This window comes from Carcharodon carcharias, chromosome 28 (genome assembly GCF_017639515.1).
Source record: "Carcharodon carcharias isolate sCarCar2 chromosome 28, sCarCar2.pri, whole genome shotgun sequence".
In the NCBI taxonomy this organism is placed as follows: domain Eukaryota; kingdom Metazoa; phylum Chordata; class Chondrichthyes; order Lamniformes; family Lamnidae; genus Carcharodon; species Carcharodon carcharias.
Window position 1 is genome coordinate 25426461 of NC_054494.1, and position 21144 is coordinate 25447604.

The window sequence follows — 21144 nt, forward strand, 5'->3', positions numbered from 1 at the left end:
GGAGACACAAATCCTTAAGGAAAAGGGAGGTCTTGTGGCACAGTTTCTCTAGGCCAGAAGTTCCAGGTTCGAGTCCCACTCCAGGACTTGATGGTCATGGAAGATGCATTCACAACGTGGCTAAGCAGGTTGTTTGTAAACCTGCAAATCATTCCAATACGTCTTTGGCGGGCAGGGAGAGTGTGTGCAGAGTGGCACCACTCAAGCTATAGTATCTGTCAATTAACAGTCTGGTGATCCTGTTCCAGGAAGAACCAATGACGGAAACAGACATAATCACGTGTGTTTGTCTGCCTCATGTGTCATTAGAAACGGGAAAGAAAAGAAGAATCCATGAGAAAGGCCATTGATGCTCTTTTATCAATGGTCGGTGACACACTGCACCTGGGGATTTTTACACTGGTTACAGCCGGGTGAAAGATTGAAAGTGAAAAAAAGCACATCCTTGACCTAATTTCAACAGCCACCACCAAAATCTGGAAGAAATAAATATCCCCTACTGAACACAAAAAAGGATACACACTACGCTGGACATGTGAGAGTAAATCTAAGGAGAGAGACGAACTCGATTTCGAATCACAGAATAACAAGCCTCCCAGCCTCGCTAAACAGTGAGGATTATATTCCAAAACAAAAACAGAATTACCTGGAAAAACTCAGCAGGTCTGGCAGCATCGGCGGAGAAGAAAAGAGTTCCAGCATCCGCAGTTTTTTTGTTTTTATATTAGGATTATATTCCAGTCCGGGAATACTGACTGCTCGGAAAGAACTAGCATCGTTGTGGGTGGGTGTGTGTGTGTGTGTGTGCGCGCGCGCAGTTACAGCTAAACTGCTGAGAAACTGCAGGAATTTTGCAAAAACAAATCTGTTCAGACTAAAAATTAACCTTCAAACTGAACAAAAAGTTAATCTACCGAGCGAAGCAGGTATTGGAAGTTGGGGGGGGTGGTGGTGGGGGGTGGTGAAAGGCTGGAGCCCGGGTTACGGAAAAGCTTTTGCTGACGACCAAGCCCCGGGGTGGTGGGTGTGGGGAGGGGGGGTCTTCCCCTGGTTAAGTTTGTAAAGTCCCAGCCGGAAATTTTGCGTCTGTCGCGAGTGATTTCACTTCCTTGGCAACGTTTTGTGTTGTTGCCAGGAGAGAGGGGCTGGGGATTCGGACAGGTTGAGTTGACCCTGGAGCCCCGAGTCAATGCCGCTGTCGGCCTTGGTGACTATTCGCTATGGTCCGTATGAATCCTGTGGGGTGGTGGATTACCGGACTGGCCGGCTGCAGGGTTTGCAAGGTAAGAAAGAGCCGAACGTCAAACCGGATGAAACTCTTCCCAAAACGCTGCTGCACCACCTGCAGCGCTATCACCCTGGCAGTCCAAAGGCTCCAGAAAAAAAAAATCCAAATAAATCATCAGTCCCCTGACGAATACCAGCCTAGACTTTATTTCCAGAGGGAATTGAAAAGTAGGGAAGTTAGACAGAACCTGTATGGAACCTCACTGAGCCCACACAGAGGCATTGACTCGGGGCTCCAGGGTCAACTCGACCTGTCCGAATCCCCAGCCCCTCTCTCCTTAGAATATAGCTCTGCTCACCATGTTACAAAGAGGATATAGAGGCACTGGGAAGCTTGCAGCAAAGATTTACAAGAATGATACCCAGTGGTTCCAGTGAAGCCCAACGCAAACTGGAGGAACAACACCTCATCTTCCGACTAGGGACTTTACAGCCTTCCGGACTGAATATTGAATTCAACAACTTTAGGTCGTGAGCTCCCTCCCCCATCCCCACCCCCTTTCTGTTTCCCCCTTCCTTTTTTTTCCAATAAATTATAAAGATTTTCCTTTTCCCACCTATTTCCATTATTTAAACCCCCCCCCCCCCCCACTAGAGCTATACCTTGAGTGCCCGACCATCCGTTCTTAATTAGCACATTCGTTTAGATAATATCACCAACTTTAACTTTAACACCTATGTGTTCTATTGTACTATTGTCGTTGACATCTTTTGATGATCTGCTTCTAGCACTGCTTGTTTGTCCCTACAACCACACCCCCCCCTCCACCTCTCTCTCTCTCTCTATCTCTCCACCCCCCCACACACACACCTTAAACCAGCTTATATTTCAACTCTTTCTTGGACTCGAACTCAAGTTCTGTCGAAGGGTCATGAGGACTCGAAACGTCAACTCTTTTCTTCTCCGCCGATGCTGCCAGACCTGCTGAGTTCTTCCAGGTAATTCTGTTTTTGTTTTGATACCCAGGGGTGTTGTGCTGCTGGACTGCTGCTCCAGCATCTCCTATTTAAATGCTTTAATATTCATGGCTGGATGGTAACATCTCCTTTACTGATTGGTCACCCCTTATACACCCGACTTGATTGTTCTTTCCATTGATCTCAATGGAATCCACTCCATTAATTATCTGACTGGATTTTCGATCAGTAAGATTGGTGTTCATTTTAATCGTCGCTGCCTCCAGCATTGAAGCTACTTGTTTCCAGGCGTAAACACGTGCAGGGCGATATCACTCATTGATGGCAACAATCAGAACTGGAGGGAAATCCTCTGGCAACCACGTGGGGCCGTGTGATGTGTGACACAGAGGGGCTGGTACAGGGGACCACGCTGAATGAATTCTACCTGCGTTATCATGTGGGCACGAGGCCAAGTCTGGTCACCAGTTCCTGGAGTTTGAGTTCAGGTCGGACACGAAGAGTCGACCGGAATTCGCTGTGGATCTGGAGCCTGGGGAGGTTAAGAGATGTAGGGGGAAGGCCAGGCCTGGGGTCGCAGGCCTCGCGCTGCAGCTGCTAAATGTCCCTGAGTCACTGTGCAGCAGCAACAACAACAGTAACCCTCCTGTACTGCTCCCTGATTGTAAAAAAAAATACAGACTTTACAACTCCCTGCACACAGTTTTTTCATAAACAGGCATTTTAGGGTCTTTGAAGCTCAAGGTTCCCAGGCTCTAAAGCAGCATCAGTATCCCAAACACCCTGCCCCATTTGCCTACTGAACATTCATTCCTTGGCCGTGACAGCCGGAGGATGCGAAACACAGTATTCTCTTTTTATATTGTGGGTGTTGCTGGCAAGGCCAGCATTTATTGCCCATCCCTAATTGTTCAGAGTCACACGTGGGCTAGGCCAGGTAAGGGCAACAGATTTCCAACAACCTTAGTGAACCAGATGGGGTTTCATGACAATAAGACTTTTAATGCCAGAATTTTATTAAATTCAAATTTCACCATCTGCCATGGTTGGGATTTGAACTCAGGTTCCAATTCACTATCTTAAGTCTCTGGATTACTAGTCCAGTGACAATACCACTATGCCACCACCTCCCCTATAGTGTTGCTGTTCCCTGCTGGCTTTACATGAACTTTCTAACACAGAAATAAACCATTTGGCCCACCTCATCTATGTTGGTGTTTATGTTCCACACAAGCCTCCTCTCACCATTCTTGGTCACATTATCAGGGTAACCTTCAGCTTCTTTCTTCCTCATGTGTTTATCAACTTTCTTTGAATGTATCTATACTAGAATCATAGAATAGTTACAGCACATAATGAGGCCATTCAGCACATTGGTAACTGACACAGAAACATCATTGAATCCCCTACTATCAATATCCAGGGGGTTACCGTTGATCAGAAACTGAACTGGACTTGCCATATAAATACTATGGCCAGGATTTTTCAGTCAGCATGAGGGAGTGGGCCTGACATGCTGTCATATAAAATGATGCACGATGACATCGGGTGTGTGTCCCGATGTCATCACGCTGTCTCGCGATGTTTCGTTTGGCGGGCTCACACTGGAGTTGGCTGTGCACCCTCCAATAATTGATAGGCTTATTAAGGCCATTAATGAATGAATTAATGTCAAGTTAACGCTGCCCGTCCAACTTTACGGTTGGAGGGTAGGCGAAAAGGCCAAGCAGCCTTTACATTTTTTAGGAAATCTCATTCACGAGAAGGATGAGGTTTCCTAATGCTTTTATGAATTAAATAAAAAGTTTTCCTAAAAATAAAAACATGTCCCATCTCATGTGACACATTTTATTGATTATTTTCAGAAGCTGTTCAATCTGCCTGAGGCAGCTTTGTGCATGCGCAAAAGAGCACTAGCCCCGAATCTCCCTCCTCCCACCCCCCGTACAGGTAGCTCTGAGCGCTACTGCTCACGTATTACGCTGGGCAGGCCTTAATTGGCCCGCCCCCATAAAATGGCAGTGCCGAGTTGATAGTGGGCGGTAGTTGGCTCCACAACTGCCCCCGTCTGCTCCCACCGAGCCCCCCAGACACGGGAAAAATTCAGGCCTATGGCTACAAGAGCAGGTCAGAGGCTAGGATATATTTCCAAGTCAGGAAAGTAACAGTGAGTAACTCACGTCCTGACTCCCCAAAGCCTGTCCACCATCTAGAAGGCACAAGTCAGGTGTGTGATGGAATACTCCCCACTTGCGTGGATGAATGCAGCTCCCACAACACTCAAAAAGCTTGACATCATCCAGGATAAAGCAGCCCCGCTTGATTGACAATCCATCCACAAATATTCACTCCCTCTACCACCGACGCACAGTAGCAGCAGTGTGTACCATCTACAAGATACACAGGAACTCACCAAGCCTCCTTAGACAGCACCTTCCAAACCCATGACCACTACCATTAAGAAGGACAAGGGCAGCAGAAAGATGCAAGTTTCCTTCTAACTCACTCACCATCCTGACTTGGAAATATATCGCTGTTCTGTGATTTTGACCCAGCAACAGTGAAGGAACTCCCTCCCTAAGAACACTGTGAGTGAACCTACACCACATGGACTGCAGTGGTTCAAGGCAGCAGCTCACTGCCACCTTCTCAAGGGCAATTAGGGATGGGCAATAAATGCTGGCCTAGTCAGCGATGCCCAATCCCATGAATGAATAAAAAAAACTTCTCTGCAACAGCAACTCAGCTAGTCCCACTCCTGCACCTTCTCCCAGCTGCCCTGTAAAATCTTTTCAGCTAATTATCCAGTTCCCTTTTGAAAGCCGCAATTGAACCTGTCTCAATCAAGCGCTCGGGGGCAGTGTATTCCAGATCCAAACCATCTGTTACATAAAGAAGTTTTCCTCATGTCACCGCTGGTTCTTTTGTTAATTACCTTAGGGAACAATTTCTCGCCATGTACGCTATTCAGACCCTCCTGATTTTGAACACCTCTAATGAATCTCCTCTCAACCTTCTCTTCACCGCTTGGTTTGAAATAAAATGCCTACTGGTACTAATATTTATCACTTAAGAAGCATAGTTTTACTGAGGTTTGGGGACTCAAATGATTAATACATAGGAAAACAACGTAATAGTAGATTTAGAAATGATATGGCCAAAACATTTTATGAGAGCCCTGGCACCTCAGAATTTGGCATTACACCTTTGGTGATACCAGAAATGTGTGGGTATACATATCAGGAAAGGATTGACAGGCTGGGCTTCTTCTCTCTTAAAAAAAGGCTGTGGGGTGATCTAATAGAATTATGAAAGGTTTTGATGCAGTAGATATAGAGAGAATGTTTCCTTTTATGGGGATGAGTATAACTAGGTCCATCAATATAAGATAGTCACCAAGAAATCCAATAGTGAATTCAGAAGAAACTTCTTCACCCAAAGAGTGGTGAGAATTTGGAATTCACGACCAAATGGTTGAAGCAAATAGTATAGATCCAGTCAAGGGGAAACTAGACAAGCAGATAAGGAAGGAGGAAATAGAAGGTTACATTGATAGATTTAGATGAGAAAAGATGGGAAGAGGCTCACAGGGAGGGAGTGGCCTGGTGGTATTGTCACTGGTATTCTCTGGTATTCCAGAGACGCAGCATAATGCCCTGGGGACCTGGATTGGAATCCCAACATGGCAGATGGTGAAATTTGAATTTAATAAAAAGTTTGGAATTAAAGGTCTGGTTATGACCATGAAATCATTGTTGATTGTCGTAAAAAAATCCACCTGGTTCAATAGTGCCCTTTAGGGAAGGAAATCTGCCATCCTTACGTGGCCTGGCCTACATGTGACTCCAGACCCAAAGCAATGTGGTTGACTCTTAAAATGCCCTTGAAACAAGGGCATTTAGGGATGGGCAATAAATGCTGACCTAGCCAGTGATGCTTACATCCCATGAATGGTTTTTAAAAAAGTGGTGGTTAGGCCAAATGGCTTTATTTTGTGCTGTATATCCTATGTAATTGTATTCTCAAATTATTTTCAAGTACTGTTTCCAATGGCAGAAGAGTTGGTGACGAGAAGGGACAGATTTAAGGGGCAAAAGAACAAGTATTTTTTTTTTTTGCACATTGCGTTTTTGTGATCTGAAGTGCCCTGCCTGAAAGGGTGGTGTCATTATTTGCAGGGATTCACACAGAGTAAATTTTGAAAGTCACTGTTGATATTGGCAAGGCCGACAGATATTGTGTCAAATGGTGATGCTGTTAGGATGCATTGATTCACTTGAGCAGCTGAAACCAGTTAAGGGGACATCTATTTCAGAAAAAGATGTAACAAGCTATTTTTGCTCAATATGCATTGTACAATGACAAATACAGTCTTGTAAATCACTGCATTAGTTGCCCCCGTCATTTTTAAACAACTGCTCTTGGGATGTGGGAAACATAATTATTAATTACTTATCCATTGTTGCTCTGAGGCCATTAAGAATGACAAGTAGGCCTGGATAGCAGATTCTGTTCCCTGTAGGACAGTTTAAAAGTTGATCCAAAAGCTCCAGTGTTATTTTTTTCTGACTGTGGGGTATATTTATTATTTACAGTTTCGCTATTTGCCATCAGAAGTTTTGAGTTTATCAACACTCGGATAACTAGTTGAGAACCTGAACCTCTAGACTACCACTAATGATAGCAAAGAAACAATCAGCTTTCATGGCTACTTTACTGCTGCCAGATTTATTGAATTCAATTTTACAATTTAAATTCATGACCTGTGGTTTGCTAGTCCTATACCATTACCACTAAACTACCATATTAAGAGCGAAGTGATAATCTTGGCTTGGATGAAGCACTCTTGCTTCTGAGTCAGAAAGCTGTGGGTTTGAACACCACTCCAGAGACTTGAGCACATAATCTACACTGACAGTTCAGTGTAACACTGTGTATGTACTCCACTGTTGCAGATGCAGTCTTCTGAAAGAGGTATTAAACTGAGGGCCAGTTTCCCTTTCTCATGTGGATATAAAAGATCCAAGGTGTGTCTCCCCTCGTGTCCGGGCCAACATTTATCCCTCAGCCAATATTATTACAACAACTTCTGAGTATCTAACTCACTGCCTTTTTCAGGACCTTGCTGTGAGCGAATTGGTTTTCTAGCTCTTTCCCTAATTAAGTTGTGTTTTATTTATTGAATTCTGCTGTAACTTTAAATTTATTCCTTTCATCTTTATTCCTTGAACTGTTTCTTTCAGTCCAAATGTCTTATACTCCAAAACATATCATTAGACTACTGGAGCTTAATTTATCCTTAGTTCAGGGAAAGTAAATCTTTGCAGTTGTCAGTGCCAAAATTCTGAAGGCCTCTCTATCCCAGAACTTGTATTTATCCATCAATATCTTGTCTGTCTATAGTTTGTAAGTACTCTCTCACTTTTAATTTGATGTCATTTTCACTCAGTGAAGTTTAATTTAATTTAAATTCTGTATTTTTGGTGTATCAGAACATAGGAAGGTTGTACAAGAGAATTTTATACATTAAAGAGCAATTGAGGGTGATTGGCAGAGATGAGACTGTTGGAAAAATTCCTGAATATTTGGAACATTTTTGGGAATGCAGAAGTAAGGGGGGCAATTCTAACCTAACCCACCTGTTGGTAAACACAAGGGATCAGGTACAAAACCGGTTTTAACCCCACCCATTGTTAATCTCCATTCACATCAATTGAGTTCAGTTACTATTATTCTCAGTAAGTCACATTAAAATATCCAGTTTTTAAAGGAAAGAGATATGTAATTTAATAGCACTTAACACTCAGTGATCAACATTTACCAATTAATCCCAAATGGTGTTGTCCATTGATGGTCTTAAGCCTGGACCACAGTTCTCAATTTTGCTGCTTACCTGTCTGTTGAAGGCCTAGGGAGGAGTTGGGTAAAAATGGGACTAATTAAGGCTTAGATAAAAGCAAAAAACTGCGGATGCTGGAAATCCAAATCAAAAACAAAAATACCTGGAAAAACTCAGCAGGTCTGGCAGCATCTGTGAAGAGGAGCACAGTTAACGTTTCGAGTCCATATGATTCTTGTTCTGTTGAAGAGTCATGCGGACTTGAAATGTTAACTGTGTTCCTCTCCACAGATGCGGCCAGACCTGCTGAGTTTTTCCAGGTATTTTTGTTCCAATTAAGGCTTAATTATTTCTACCCTTCCACAATTTTCTGACATTAGTAGCTTTTGGCTTTCTTACCTTCTTACTCAACATTCACTCCTGATTAAATCAAGGTTAGAGAACTGCAGTGAATATATTTTTTCTCTTCCTTTTTTTTTGAAGATTTTTAAATTACGATTTGCCGGTGTTTTATAGAAAGTATAGTCCGAAATGTAATTGTTGCTGTATGATGGATGTTCTCAAAACCCTTAAATAAATAAATAGATTTAATTGGGGTTTCGCTCTCACTTTTGAAGCTATACTGGAAGCCAATGGTCATCGCTGGATTCTAGAACAATTTCTTGACTGGGATAGCGTGGAGCTTATCGTGAATGGAGAGTCTGTCTTCAAATGTAAAATAACACATCTTGATTTTGGTAAAAAAAATTCTTAAAATGATTTTATACATAACATTATAATGAGAAACTTAGACCAACAAAAAAATCTTTTTTTTTTAATTCTTTAACAGGATGTGGGTTCACTGGCTAGACCAGCATTTTTATTACCCATCCCTAATTGCCCTTTAGAAGGTGTTGGTGAACCATTGCAGTCCATATGGTGTAGGTACACCCATAGTGCTACGGCGGGGGGCAGAAGGTTCCATGCATAACATTTGTGCTTAACATAAATGTTGATCATTTTCTATTTTCAGTGAATTAGCTTTGAATTCTGGAATTACATAGTAGTTCAGACAGTTGTATCTGAATTATGCAAATTATGAATTATTTTTCACATCGAAAAATTTCTTCCAATTAACTTTTTAATGGCCTTAATTGGTCTTTTAATTGTCGGCACACCCCACTGACCAAAATATCGCGCGAGTGTGCAATGATATTGGGACGCACACCCAATGGTCATCGCGCGTTATTTTATGCTCTGTTGGATTGGCCATCCGCCCTGCCGAGCTAAAAATTTTACCTGTGGTTTTATAGTTCCACACACCCTGTCAATATTGAAGAGCTGTCTTCATCTTAACCTTGTCCAGACTTATCACAATACCACCTGCCTTCATTTATGTGGCTTGATGTTACTGTAGATTGGTTTAATTTTAATTCAGATTTTTGACCGTTGGACACAGGCATAAGTTTTTTTTAAAATTTGTGTAATATTGCTGTAGTGCAGCATCTAACACAATGCACTTTTCAAAAGGATCTGCTTTCTTGTATTTTTGTCTGTGTTCTTCCTTCATATATTGCAGCTATTGCTCTGCAATTGAATGTGTCAAAAATAAAGCTTTAAGAAATGTTGTAGATTTATTTAACTGGTAGTGTCTTTGCAGGAGTGTTGTAATTAATAGCACAAACGTACATCATTTTAAGCCAAATCAGATTTCAGCAAAATCCCAAAGAGCCTTTCCCTCATCAATCAAGCACTGGGTATGCATGCAAGTGAACATGCTAAGGTCAGAGTGAACTGTCTAAGTGTCTTACTGCTTCAATACCTCATCGCTATAATTGAATCAAACTTTAAGTGGCTCCTTCTGATCACTGGTGTCCTTTGAATATGAACACATTGAATTTAATTTGATGCTGCAATTCTGCTACTGTGTTTGAAGAGACAGTTAGATCCAATGAATTTGAGAAAGCGATAAAACCAGTCCCAAATGCTCACCTTTCAATTCACACGATAATTTGAGTGACAACATATTTGAGCTTAAGTGGCTGGTATACCTACCCTGCATCTCCTCACAGTAGCATCTCTAAATGAACTTGATATTAACTTTTCAGTTTAATTATAGTTATTGACAAGTGGAATATATTCTGCCTGTATGAAGAAATATTTCCTGTGCTAGTTTACTAACACTCAAACTTAGATTATAAATTTAGAGAATGTTTTATTTGAGCATCTATGTGGAATTTGACATTTTCTCTCATCCTTCTTTATAGTTCAGGTACTTTCCTCAATCTCCTTCTGGAAGGAAATTGCTGGTCTCTGGTCAGTAGCCCACAGTGAAATCATCTGTTTAGTATGTAGCATTCCAGAGCACTGCCAACTGCATTGTTCCATAGGTACACTGTATTCTAACCCAATCATATTTGAATGCAATAAAACTGGCTGCAGAAACATTAAAAACTAATGCTCCAGATTTCACAATCTTATTCCTTATCAGATATTCATTGAGTCTGGGCTCAATCCAGGTTAAATAGAATCTCGCATTTTAAACAAATGGAAGAGTAAAAAGCCCTAAATGACGTGGAAATGGACAGCTATATTCTGGAGCATTTATAGCTGCAATATATGAAGGAGGGACACAGACAAAAATACAAGAAAGCAGATCCTTTTGAAAAGTGCATTGTGTTAGATGCTGCACTACAACAATATTACACAAATTTAAAAAAAAACTTATGCCTGTGTCCAACGGTCAAAAATCTGAGTTAAAATTAAACCAATCTACAGTAACATCAAGCCACATAAATGCAGGCAGGTGGTATTGTGATGTCTGGACAAGGTTAATATGAAGACAGCTCTTCAAGACATGCCACACATCCGGAGGTCACAATGTAATTTTTCCAAGTGGCCCAGCATTTATGAGGAAAGAAAGACTTGCATCTATATAGCGCTTTTCACATGCAGCAAACATCTCAAAAGACTTTACAGCTAATGTAGTACTTCACTGAAGTGTTGTAATGCAGGAAACGTGGTAGCGAATTTGCATTCAACAAACTCCCAAAAACAGCAATGTGATAATGATCAGATTATCTGTTTTTTGTGATGTTGATAAAGGGATAAATATTGTCCAGGACACTGGGGATAACTCCCCTGCTCTTCTTCATCGTCGCCCTGCATAACGGTATTTTGGTGGGCAGGTGTGGGCAAAAGTTGACAGCTCGGCTGATGTCAATTAAAGGGGCAATTCATCCAATGAAAAGGGCAATGCCCTGCAATTTTAAGCAGCTCCTGCATTTTAACAGTTGGTGCACGGGCTGGTGGGGAATCACAACTAGGACCATCTAAATCCAGGGTGGGATATAAGGCCAAGGATGGAGCAAAGGGTGTGGAGGTAGGAGTGAACATTTCTTGAGAGTCTGGATTTTCCAGATTGCTTTGCAAATCATATGGCTCGTTCTTTTCTAAGGAGGCATCTGTCCTTAAAGAGCTGTTTACAGACTGACCATAGCATCGTTAAGTCTGCACCTCTGCAATCCAATAGTTTAAAAACGATGATTGTTATGTCAGGTGGAGGCTCTTCCAATGAGGAGGAGAAGGGAAAGGAGGCCAGCTGGCTGGAGGCATCATCAGTGTGTCTGTCCACCAGATCAGGCAGCACACCCTGAGGGGTTTGAAGGCCAGCGAGGCTTGCAAGGGAGAAGGAGCCAGCGGAGGCACCATCCCCCTGCTGGTAGAGGATACAGAGTTGAATAACTATCTGGACACAACAGAGGTACAGTGCAGAAGAAGGATCTGCCTCTCATGGGAGACAGTGACTTCCATCTGTGAAATGATTGGGCCCAAGGTTGCATCCAACTGTGTTGGGGGGCACCCTATGGCTGTGGCACTGAAAGTGACTGTTGCCTTCAATTTTTGTGCTTTGGGGTCCTTCCAGGGTCCTACATGGGATCTCTGTGGAGTGTCACAATCTGCAGCACACAGCTATATAAAGCTTGTCACGAATGCACTCTTCAGTAGGGTGAATACCTTCATACATTTCAGAATAGATGAGGATAGCCAGGCAGGGTGTGCAGGAGGATTTGGAGCAATTGCAGGCTTCCCAAAGATTCAGGGTGCCATTGATTGCACCCATGTGGTGATCAAAGCACCTACAGGAGATCCGGGGGTCTTTGTGAATCATAAAGACCACCATTCACTCAACATCCAGCTAGTGTATGACCATCAGCAACAGATCCTCCAGGTTTGTGCATGGCATCCTGGGAGTCGCCATGACTCGTATATTCTCTGGCATTCCCAGGTTCCAAGACTTTTCACCAACCTGCACGCTTGTGTGGCTGGCTGCTGGGGAATAAAGGATACCATCTGAAAAGATGGCTGGACACCTACAAGACATCCTCAAACCCCGCTGAAGAGAGGTGCAACAGAAGCCACACCCCCACGAGGGGCATAATCAAGAGGATCGGCCTGCTCAAAAGGAGGTTCGATTGCCTGGGGCCGTCTGGGTGACCTCTTCAATATGCACCAGATCGCGTGGCGCTCATTGTGGTTGTGTGCTGTTACCTGCACAGTCTGGCTCTCTCTCCGGGAGGTCAGATGGAGGAGGAAGACTGGGATGTCCAGCTGCAAATATTTAAGGATGAATCGAACACAGACTCTGAGAATGACCCTAAACAGCCACAGGGCCATGTTGAGGAGCCAGCAGGGCTGCAGCTTTTGGGAGCCAGGGAAGCACTCATTCAAAGGAGCTTCCAAAGTCTTCATTCCATATCATTGAAAAGGCTGCAGTTACATAATCACTCGGACCTCAAGAGCCCTTCCTTACACCCTCTTTGGCCTGCACCTCCTCTGAGAAAGAACTATCATGCTCAGTTACTTTTTGGAATTGAATTGCAGGCCTCCAGTCTAAATGGCTCTCATAGCAAAAGAACATGTGGTGTGAAGTAACAATTTTAATACCGTGCTGTGGAACAACAATACACAAGTCACACGGCTAAAGATTTCACCCACGATTGCCCTCCTGTGTTTACTGTGATTTCTTAAACCGTTTACAAGTGTTTCATCTTGGTGCTTCCCCATCGCTAGCAGCTGCATTGGAGGCAGGCTGCTCTCTCAGATCCACATTGTCCTGGGTAACCTTGGCAGTCATCCTCTGGTTGCCGGAGATGGTGAGGGCCCTGACTGCGGAGAGTCCTGCACAGTGTCAGGACACTCCTCAGTCATCATGGTTTCTTCAGACAAAACGGTCACTGACAGAGGCGGAGGAGCTGCTGTCACTATCAGGGATGCCCTGAGAGGAGCCCCCAGATGCAGAGAGCTGCAGCTTATCCACCAACATGGGGTTTGCTTGGACCTCCCTGTTCACCATAGATGGAAGAGAAGCTGGCAGAGATGGCATGTGCCCCATCCATCTCTCACACTGGCAATGCCCTGAAGTCAGTGCCAGTGTGTGGGCTTTCAGCTCTGAACCAAACCCCAGAAACCCTCGATTGAGCTGCTGGAGCTGGTGCTCTATGAGAGAGAGGTCATCGACTTCTTGATGGAGGATGGCGTGTGTTCAGAGGAGTGGGTGATCTCAGTGCTCATGCCCCACATGGACCCCTCCATTTTGCAGGCCCAAGGCATGCATACTCTCTGGAAGCTGTGCCAGATCTCTGCATACCTCCTGCTGGACATCCAGCATTTTCTGCCTGATGGATTACTCCAGAGTGTCGTCACCTCCTTGGGGATCAGCATCTTCCTGGTCTCCAACACTCCTCCGACTGTCAGAGGTCTGGGAACTCACTCTCTCTAACAGCTGCTCAGGTGAATGTGGTGTGCTTGCTCCAGGATATGCTACCATCTGTATAGACGCACTCAACCCTACCGAGGTGCCAATATCTGAAGTGATGCGAGGTGATGCTGCAACATCTGAGGTCCCTCCTCCTCCGATGTTACTGGTGGACCATCCGGAACCTCTACTGCTCTGGATGATGATCCTCCTGATGAATGAAACACAGCAGTGAGTATACATGAGCATTAAAGAAGCAGAGTCAGTGGCTGCTGCTGCATTCTGCACATGGACATGGCACAATTCCAACATATACTGATGCAAGAACAAGGAGGAACAGTGAATGTATCTCTTTGCCCCTGAGCCTCCATTTCTGAAGCCCTCCCCCGCCATCAAATGTGTGTCCCCTTCACTCTCATCCTTCTCAAAAACCCCCGCTTCTCCTCGACCAGTAGACCTCGTCCCCTGCTCGCATGCAAACTCTAAAATGTCTTCCTGTATCAGCACTGCCAGATTTGGAACCCCACCACCTGTACATCCACGTTCCAGTGCATTGTCCTTCCTCTCCTCCTGTGAAGAGGAGAGCACATTCATGTGGCCCTTTTCTATATGACTGAGCTTTACATGCTCCTCCCCAGTATCACATTGCAGGACTTCTCCCTCCTAGGCATGCCTGCCATCCTACCTAGTCCTAAACATCCTTGTTGGGCACAGGTTTCCTTTGCATCTGGAGTTGAACACCTAACAACTTCCAGTGCCAACCAAGTGCATGCCCACACACACATATACATTCCTTCAAGGTGTAAATGGGCTTCCTTATGGTCACCTTTGCAGAGCAGTGAAGGCCATTCACACTTTTCCGATACTGCACCCAGGTCCTACACATGATCCCATGGCTCCTCACTATCTGCCCAGGCTTTCTGGGTTAGGTATGGAGACTTCCTCTTGTCATTACCTGGCAGCAGTATCTCCCATCGATTACTGCCTGCCTGCAGGAGTCATCGGAGAAACGAGGGGCTGTTTGGATGCGTTCATTTCCATGGCTGCTTGCTTGGCTTTGTCCTCTGGTCAACATGCCACAAATCCCTTCACCAGCTGGCCCTCCCTGTGCTGCAGGAGAGCAGAGATTGACCATCTCTGAAGAGGGTCCTGCCACTGCACACAGTCCCAAATTTGTTTCCTCAGCCTTCCCAGTATCCTTTTAAAGCCCCCACCACCCCCCCCGCCAGCTGGCTTCATGGGTGAGCTGACCCTGTTTCCGCTCCCCCCCACCCGACAACACTGTCCCTCTCAGTGAGCTGGCCAGTTGTTAATTGGCCAGCCAGCATGTGACTGCTGTTGGCTGCCGTTGTTGGACAGGAACTCAGGCCCTAGAGTGGGACTTGAGCGATGTTTATGGACATAGAAGACTAGGGATTCGTGGAAACATTTGTGCCTACCAAGACCAGCAGCAGGGCCACACCCAGAATGGATAAACAGTTCAGAATGCTACTCTTTATTTCCCAGTTTTTACTGGTGTTCCATTTTAAGGAATAGAAGACCAGTTCAGATCAGTATTCTTATTTCCCAGTTTTTACTGTTATACCATTCTGGGCAGCAAATTGGTCCATCGGCCTCATTTGTTCGATTCCAATGCATTGCAGGCTCAGAGGCAGCACATTGGTTGTGGGGTTGGGAGTGGGTGCTTGGGAGGGAGCTGGCCAATAAGATTGACCAGCTGGGCTGCCAGCCCAGGAGCTTAGTCCAGGAGGAGAGGCACTCAGGAGCTGGATGGGCAGTTGCTAACAGCAGCTGCTTAAGATGAAGATAGTGTGACTGCACCAGGGAGGAGAGCATTGTTTTGTATATAATGTGAGCAGATACCTGTTGTATTCCAACAAACTCAGCGTGGACCAAACCTTGACAGCAAATCTGGGACCTCTTTTGCCTGTGTTGCCTCAGTTCCACACTTACTGACTCTTAGGGAACATCAAGAGATTCAACAGCTTTACGGCTCTATTTTTGGGTGCTTACTTTATTGAAACTGAATACTGAGGGTTTAATCATGAGACCTGTCTGACAGAATTATTGATTCCTGATGATTTGAGCTGAATCAATGCCAGCAAAGGCAGTCATTAACCCTCAGTGATTGTCATTTCAACAACATGTTGATTCATTTCCCTTACACAGTCAGGTATAGTTCCTTAATAACACTGAAAGCTCTCATTGCTTAGAACAAACACATTGAAAACATTAACATGGATAGAGGACACAAAATGAACAGCAAAGTAACTGAACGGGCTGATAATGTGGTCCAGGTGTGTGTGGCCACACTGCTGCTCTGCATTCTGGGGCTTCTTGTCACATCGTGGAAGTTGAGGACTCCTTCAAGCTTTATGCTGATTCCCAGAGGAAAGCCAATGAAATCACTAACCATAACAGCTAAAGTATCAGTGATGTACATGTGCACTGAAGGTTGGCAGATGTGGTGAGATCTCCCAGAGCTCCTTAGGCATATAAAAACTCAGTGAGGCTGTTATCACTCACTGAACTGTCCTGGTCATGGAAGCTGGTCCCAGGTCTGATTTCGGGCATTGGCATGGATTTTTGATGTCATCTTACAGGAATCATAATCTGTGCATGCCGAGGGCAACAGTCAGATATAACTTTAAGATGTCAACAGTAAATATGTTTCTAACAAAACGTGATTTCCCAAAGCAAAGGGCAGCCACACAACAAAGGAAGTGTTGTAAATGAAACTATATGAAAAATACCAAGTCACTTTAAACAGTCACATCCAATGTGAAGGAAGGAGGTTCCCTTGTAATAATCATTTTATATAACACTAAACCCCCAGGGCACTATTTAATGGAGGTGACAGGGGTTTTGCCCACTGACTGGAGAGCTCTCGAAAGCCTGCGATGCCTCTTTTAGGGATGGCCTGCCAATTGGGCACTTCACTGGACAGTGGTGGGCCTTCCTCGGCATCAAGGACCTTGGGGGCTGAAGTCTCGCTCGCCGAGAGCTTGTGGCCAATTGAAAGCCAACAGCTCAGTTGAATGGCAGCGCCATTGGGGAGGCAGTGGTTGCTGCTGGTCCAACACCCACCCCAAACATAGTATCATCACTGGATTGCAGGCCACAGGTGATTGATGGTGGCAGGGGTGGGGGCATGAATTGGCAGCAAGGGCAGAGGTGCTGCTCTCCGAGGGCCGCCTTCCTTTCTGATGCTGGATCCAAAGGCACAAGTCTTTGATGAAGGGACACCCACCACGATCCAGAGCGTACAAGCAACCCCACACTGGTTTATACCGGCAGCGGCAAGATGAGGCCCTTAAGTGGGTATTAAGTGCCCACTTAAGGGCCTCAATTTGCAGCAGCCCGGGAAGGCCATCCACCAGTCTTCCTGTCCTCGACTTAATCGGGATAGAGGCAGGAAGGTGATGGGGTGCCCACCAGCCACCATCTTGCTTGACTAAATGTCCCCCCCCCCCCACCACGCCACCAGATTTGCCATAGGGGAGGGCATTAGGTTCCGTTCCCAGAGCGTAGTTCAGATATTATAGGGCTGACGATCATATTTTTCAGCTCCTTAATGAGCCCAGGGCACGTGTGTAAAGGCCGCGGTATTGGAAACAATTCAGGTCCATTATGATGCACACTGCACGTAAAGAGTGGAGTAGATCTCACCATCACATTGTTAGAGGTGCCAAAAATCGATGATAATTCTTAGTAACGATCTTTAAAATTGTTACTTGGAAAGACTCGATCTCTAATTCCTGACAAGCTACTGTCTTGATAGAAAATCATGTGGATTTCTTTCTCCTTTTGTTCACTAAACATAGTGCAATGCCATAAGTTGCACCCAAAGTACCACGTGTCAGTTGAGAAACAGTTTTCTCCTTTTAGGCAGAAGATTAGCCAGTTGCTTTTGTGATAACATTTCCTGGGAAGTTAAACCATCAAATTGTTTGTAAGGTTTTTGTTCTAATTTCTCAATTTTTTTTTGTCAAAGAAGGAACCTTGCAGTTACAGAGGATTCCCAACTAAGTGATTGTCACTCCAGTACCACCCTAACACGGTTAGTGTAAGATTGTCAGCTCATAGCTGGCATGGTGTAGGGAAATGCAACAGTGAAATTACTCTTCATCGGGAAAGATGCCTGAACTCATCTTGTTTCTAGGTCAAGCAATTTCTAAGAGCTCGAAGTTAATCCCAGTGGACACCATGTGTTGCAATAGCTTGGATCTTTTTGGCTGCTAATTCAGCAAAGCCCATTATTTATGCCATTCTAATTCAATATACTCTAGCTAACTCAAAGAATTCATTTTGCATTAAAAAATTTGAATTACCCAGTACTTTGAATTAACTAATATCAATAGCATAGCAAAGCAGTGCTAAAAAATGAAATAGTAGTTTAATCTTAATTCAAAATTGTTTAATTTGAGTAGAGGGAGGTGATAGCGTAGTGGTATTGTTATTAGACTAGTGTTCCAGGGGCCCAAGATAATGCTCTGGACACCCAGGATCTAATCCCACCACAGCAGATGATGAAATTTGAATTCAATAACTAAAAGTCTGATAATGACAACGAAACCATTGCCAATTGTCGTAAAAACCCATCCGGTTCTCTAATGCCCTTTAGGGAAGAAAATCTTACTTGTTCTGGCCTATATGTGACTCCAGACCCACAGCAGATGTGGTTGACTCATAAATACCCTCTGAACAAGGGCAATTAGGGATGGGCAACAAATGCTGGCCTAGCCAACAATGCCCAAATCCCATGAACGAATTTAAGAGGTCTTAAAATGTTCATCTCTGACTGCCAGTTTACTGTGTAACAATTGTATTTTTTTTTAAAGTACTGTACCGGATAATTGAGTAAAAATACTAAATATAAAAGAAGTGACCTAGACTAGATTGTGCAGACTTGGTAATCCAAATTTTGGCCTAATTCCAACCAGGTCAGATGTGATTTTGCATGGCCTGCGCTTGTTGAGGAACCAAATGCAGTTTTGTTGTGACATCTTTAGAGTTCAGTCAGGGCATTGGCAAAACGTGACTGTGAAAAATGCTTTCTAATCATATTATTCCTTCAGTTGGGGCTTGTGGGCATTGGTTTTAGTGGGTTGTCTGTGGTGATCTTGTGGATGTTTAATAGGGAAAGAGAAGAAATCAAGGGTATACATCTTCCAGACATGTAGCCAAGTGGATCAGTCAAGAATAGGATCCCTCATATTTACTAATTGTTGGTACAATTTGAACTTTAAATACCATCTAAATTTATGCAGGTGTTCATCACAGAGAGCTATGTTCCATAGCTGGTCTGTACAGCCAGCACATATATATTCGATTAATAACTGATGATATTATTTAAAATAAAAACAAAAAATGCTCTAAATACTCAGCAGATCAGGCAACATCTGTGGAGAGAAGCAGAGTTAACGGGCAGAATTTAACCCTTAGTTGGTGGGCGGGCAGCCAAACTCCGCCGCGGAATCAGGCCCCGCCGCCATTTTGAGTGGAAGGGCTAATTAAGACCCACCCTGCGAGACACCTAATGGGAAGCGCCATTCACTTCCTGTGCGGGGGAGGGGGGAGGGAATCCCCAACTGTCAAAGTGCGCTCTTTTGCGAAAGAGCGCACTGCTCCCTGAGACTAAGTGCTGTCTCAGGGGAGAGAATGTTGCCAGTTTGATAAAAAATAGAAAAATAAAAACATTATTAAGTTTAAAAATGTCACACGAGGTAGGACATGTTAATAAATACGACTAAAACATTATTAAAGTTTTTTAAAAACAGACATGAAACCCTTATCCCGCCAGTGGATAAAGTTTCATCAATAACCTGGAGCCCGCCGGGGCTCCTGGCCTGGCTGCCAGCCTTAAGGTTGGACGGGCAGGGCCTTTAATTGTCTTAATCATCCTGTCAATGGCCTCAATTGGCCACTGACAGGTCGGCGGGCACACAGCCGATTTCGCCGTCCGTCCGCCTGCCTGAATATTTAAATGGGGCGGGGTGACATCGGGGGTTCCTCCCGACATCATCGCGTGTTGGCGAGCAGGCCCCGCCCCCAACTCGCCAACAGAAAAATTCTGGCCAACAGTTCAGGGCATGATGACCTCAAAAGGTCAACACTGGCTGAAACACTGGACAGAGTTTTCACCTGGCTGGGCAGGCGCGCACCTGATCCGCTCAAACATGAAATGACGCGCGTTGTCAGGCGAGTGTCCCCGATGTCAACATGCAGTCTGGTCAGCAGGTGCACGTGGGAATTGACAGCTTACTCACTGACAATTGGAAGGCTTATTAAGGCCATTAAAGCATTAATTAACTTAAATTTTTCGCTGCTCGGTTGGTGGGCAGGTGACATGGCCAAGCGGCCTTTGCACTTTTTAGGACACTTCATCCACGGGCTTTCCAATGGCAAATGAAAATAAAATAAAAAATCTTACATCTCATTCATAACATGTCTCTGCTCATGTGACAGTGACGTGAGGGGACATGTTTTTTTTTAAACATTTAAAAATTCTTTATTTTCGTTTTTCAGAATTCTTCACCTCCTTGAGGCAACTCTGCGCCTTGGGGAGCTTTTCCAGCGCGCATGGACAAAGTTCCTCGCTCAGCCCCCCCCCTCCCCCCTGCACAGGCAGCACTGAGCGCTGCAGTACGCATTTCACGCCAGGCAGCCTTAACTGGCCCGCCAGCCTGAAATCATAGTCCGACCCCGGTCACAAGCGGCAGTCGTCTTCCTGACCACCCCCTGCCGAGCCGCTCGACAAGGTCAAGAATTCTGCCCACGAACTCTGTTGCTCTTCACTGATGATGCCTGACCTGCTGAGTATTTCTGACATTGGCTGTTGTTAACTTCAGATTTCCAGCATCTGCAATATTTCACTTTTGTTTCAGACGACCTAAAATGGTTTCCTCGGTGTATGAAAAAAAAAAATGGTCAGAAATCTGTTTACGGAGTTTGTGTACTGATTTTTCTTCTGGCCTTATTTTTCAGGAGGTGATGGGAAACTGGACCCACTTTGCAAGGAAGCAGTGAAGGCAGTGAACAATGCTTATTGATCAGTTGACAGATTGCACTGTAGTTTGTATCCTCACATCCCTACAGCGAGGTGAAATGTTGCTTCTAATCATCTCATTGCCTGGTCTCATTTTCTGATGTTTGGCTAATGATGTGGACCCTTCTCCAGGGATTAGCAGGAGATTGCAGCATTCCACAGCTGAGCCAAATTCAATAGCTGTGCCTTTTATTGTTTAGAAATTTTAATAGAATTAAATAAAATCATTTCATGCGTATACAATGGTCACATCATTCTGCTTCCTCCTCAGTGAAATTACATCTGTGCATTTAAGCAGGTTGCATTCACAAGTAA

At 44.4% G+C, this 21144-nt stretch overlaps 1 protein-coding gene across 1 annotated transcript; it reads left to right on the forward strand.

Annotated features, from left to right (window-relative positions):
* The first annotated feature begins 1189 nt into the window (after positions 1 to 1189).
* c28h10orf53 (chromosome 28 C10orf53 homolog) lies at positions 1190 to 20833 on the forward strand. The gene is made up of 3 exons (XM_041176071.1): positions 1190 to 1283; positions 8662 to 8781; positions 20769 to 20833. Exons 1-3 carry the CDS (start codon positions 1190 to 1192, stop codon positions 20831 to 20833), a joined length of 279 nt encoding a protein of 92 aa, XP_041032005.1.
* The last annotated feature ends 311 nt before the right edge of the window (positions 20834 to 21144 follow it).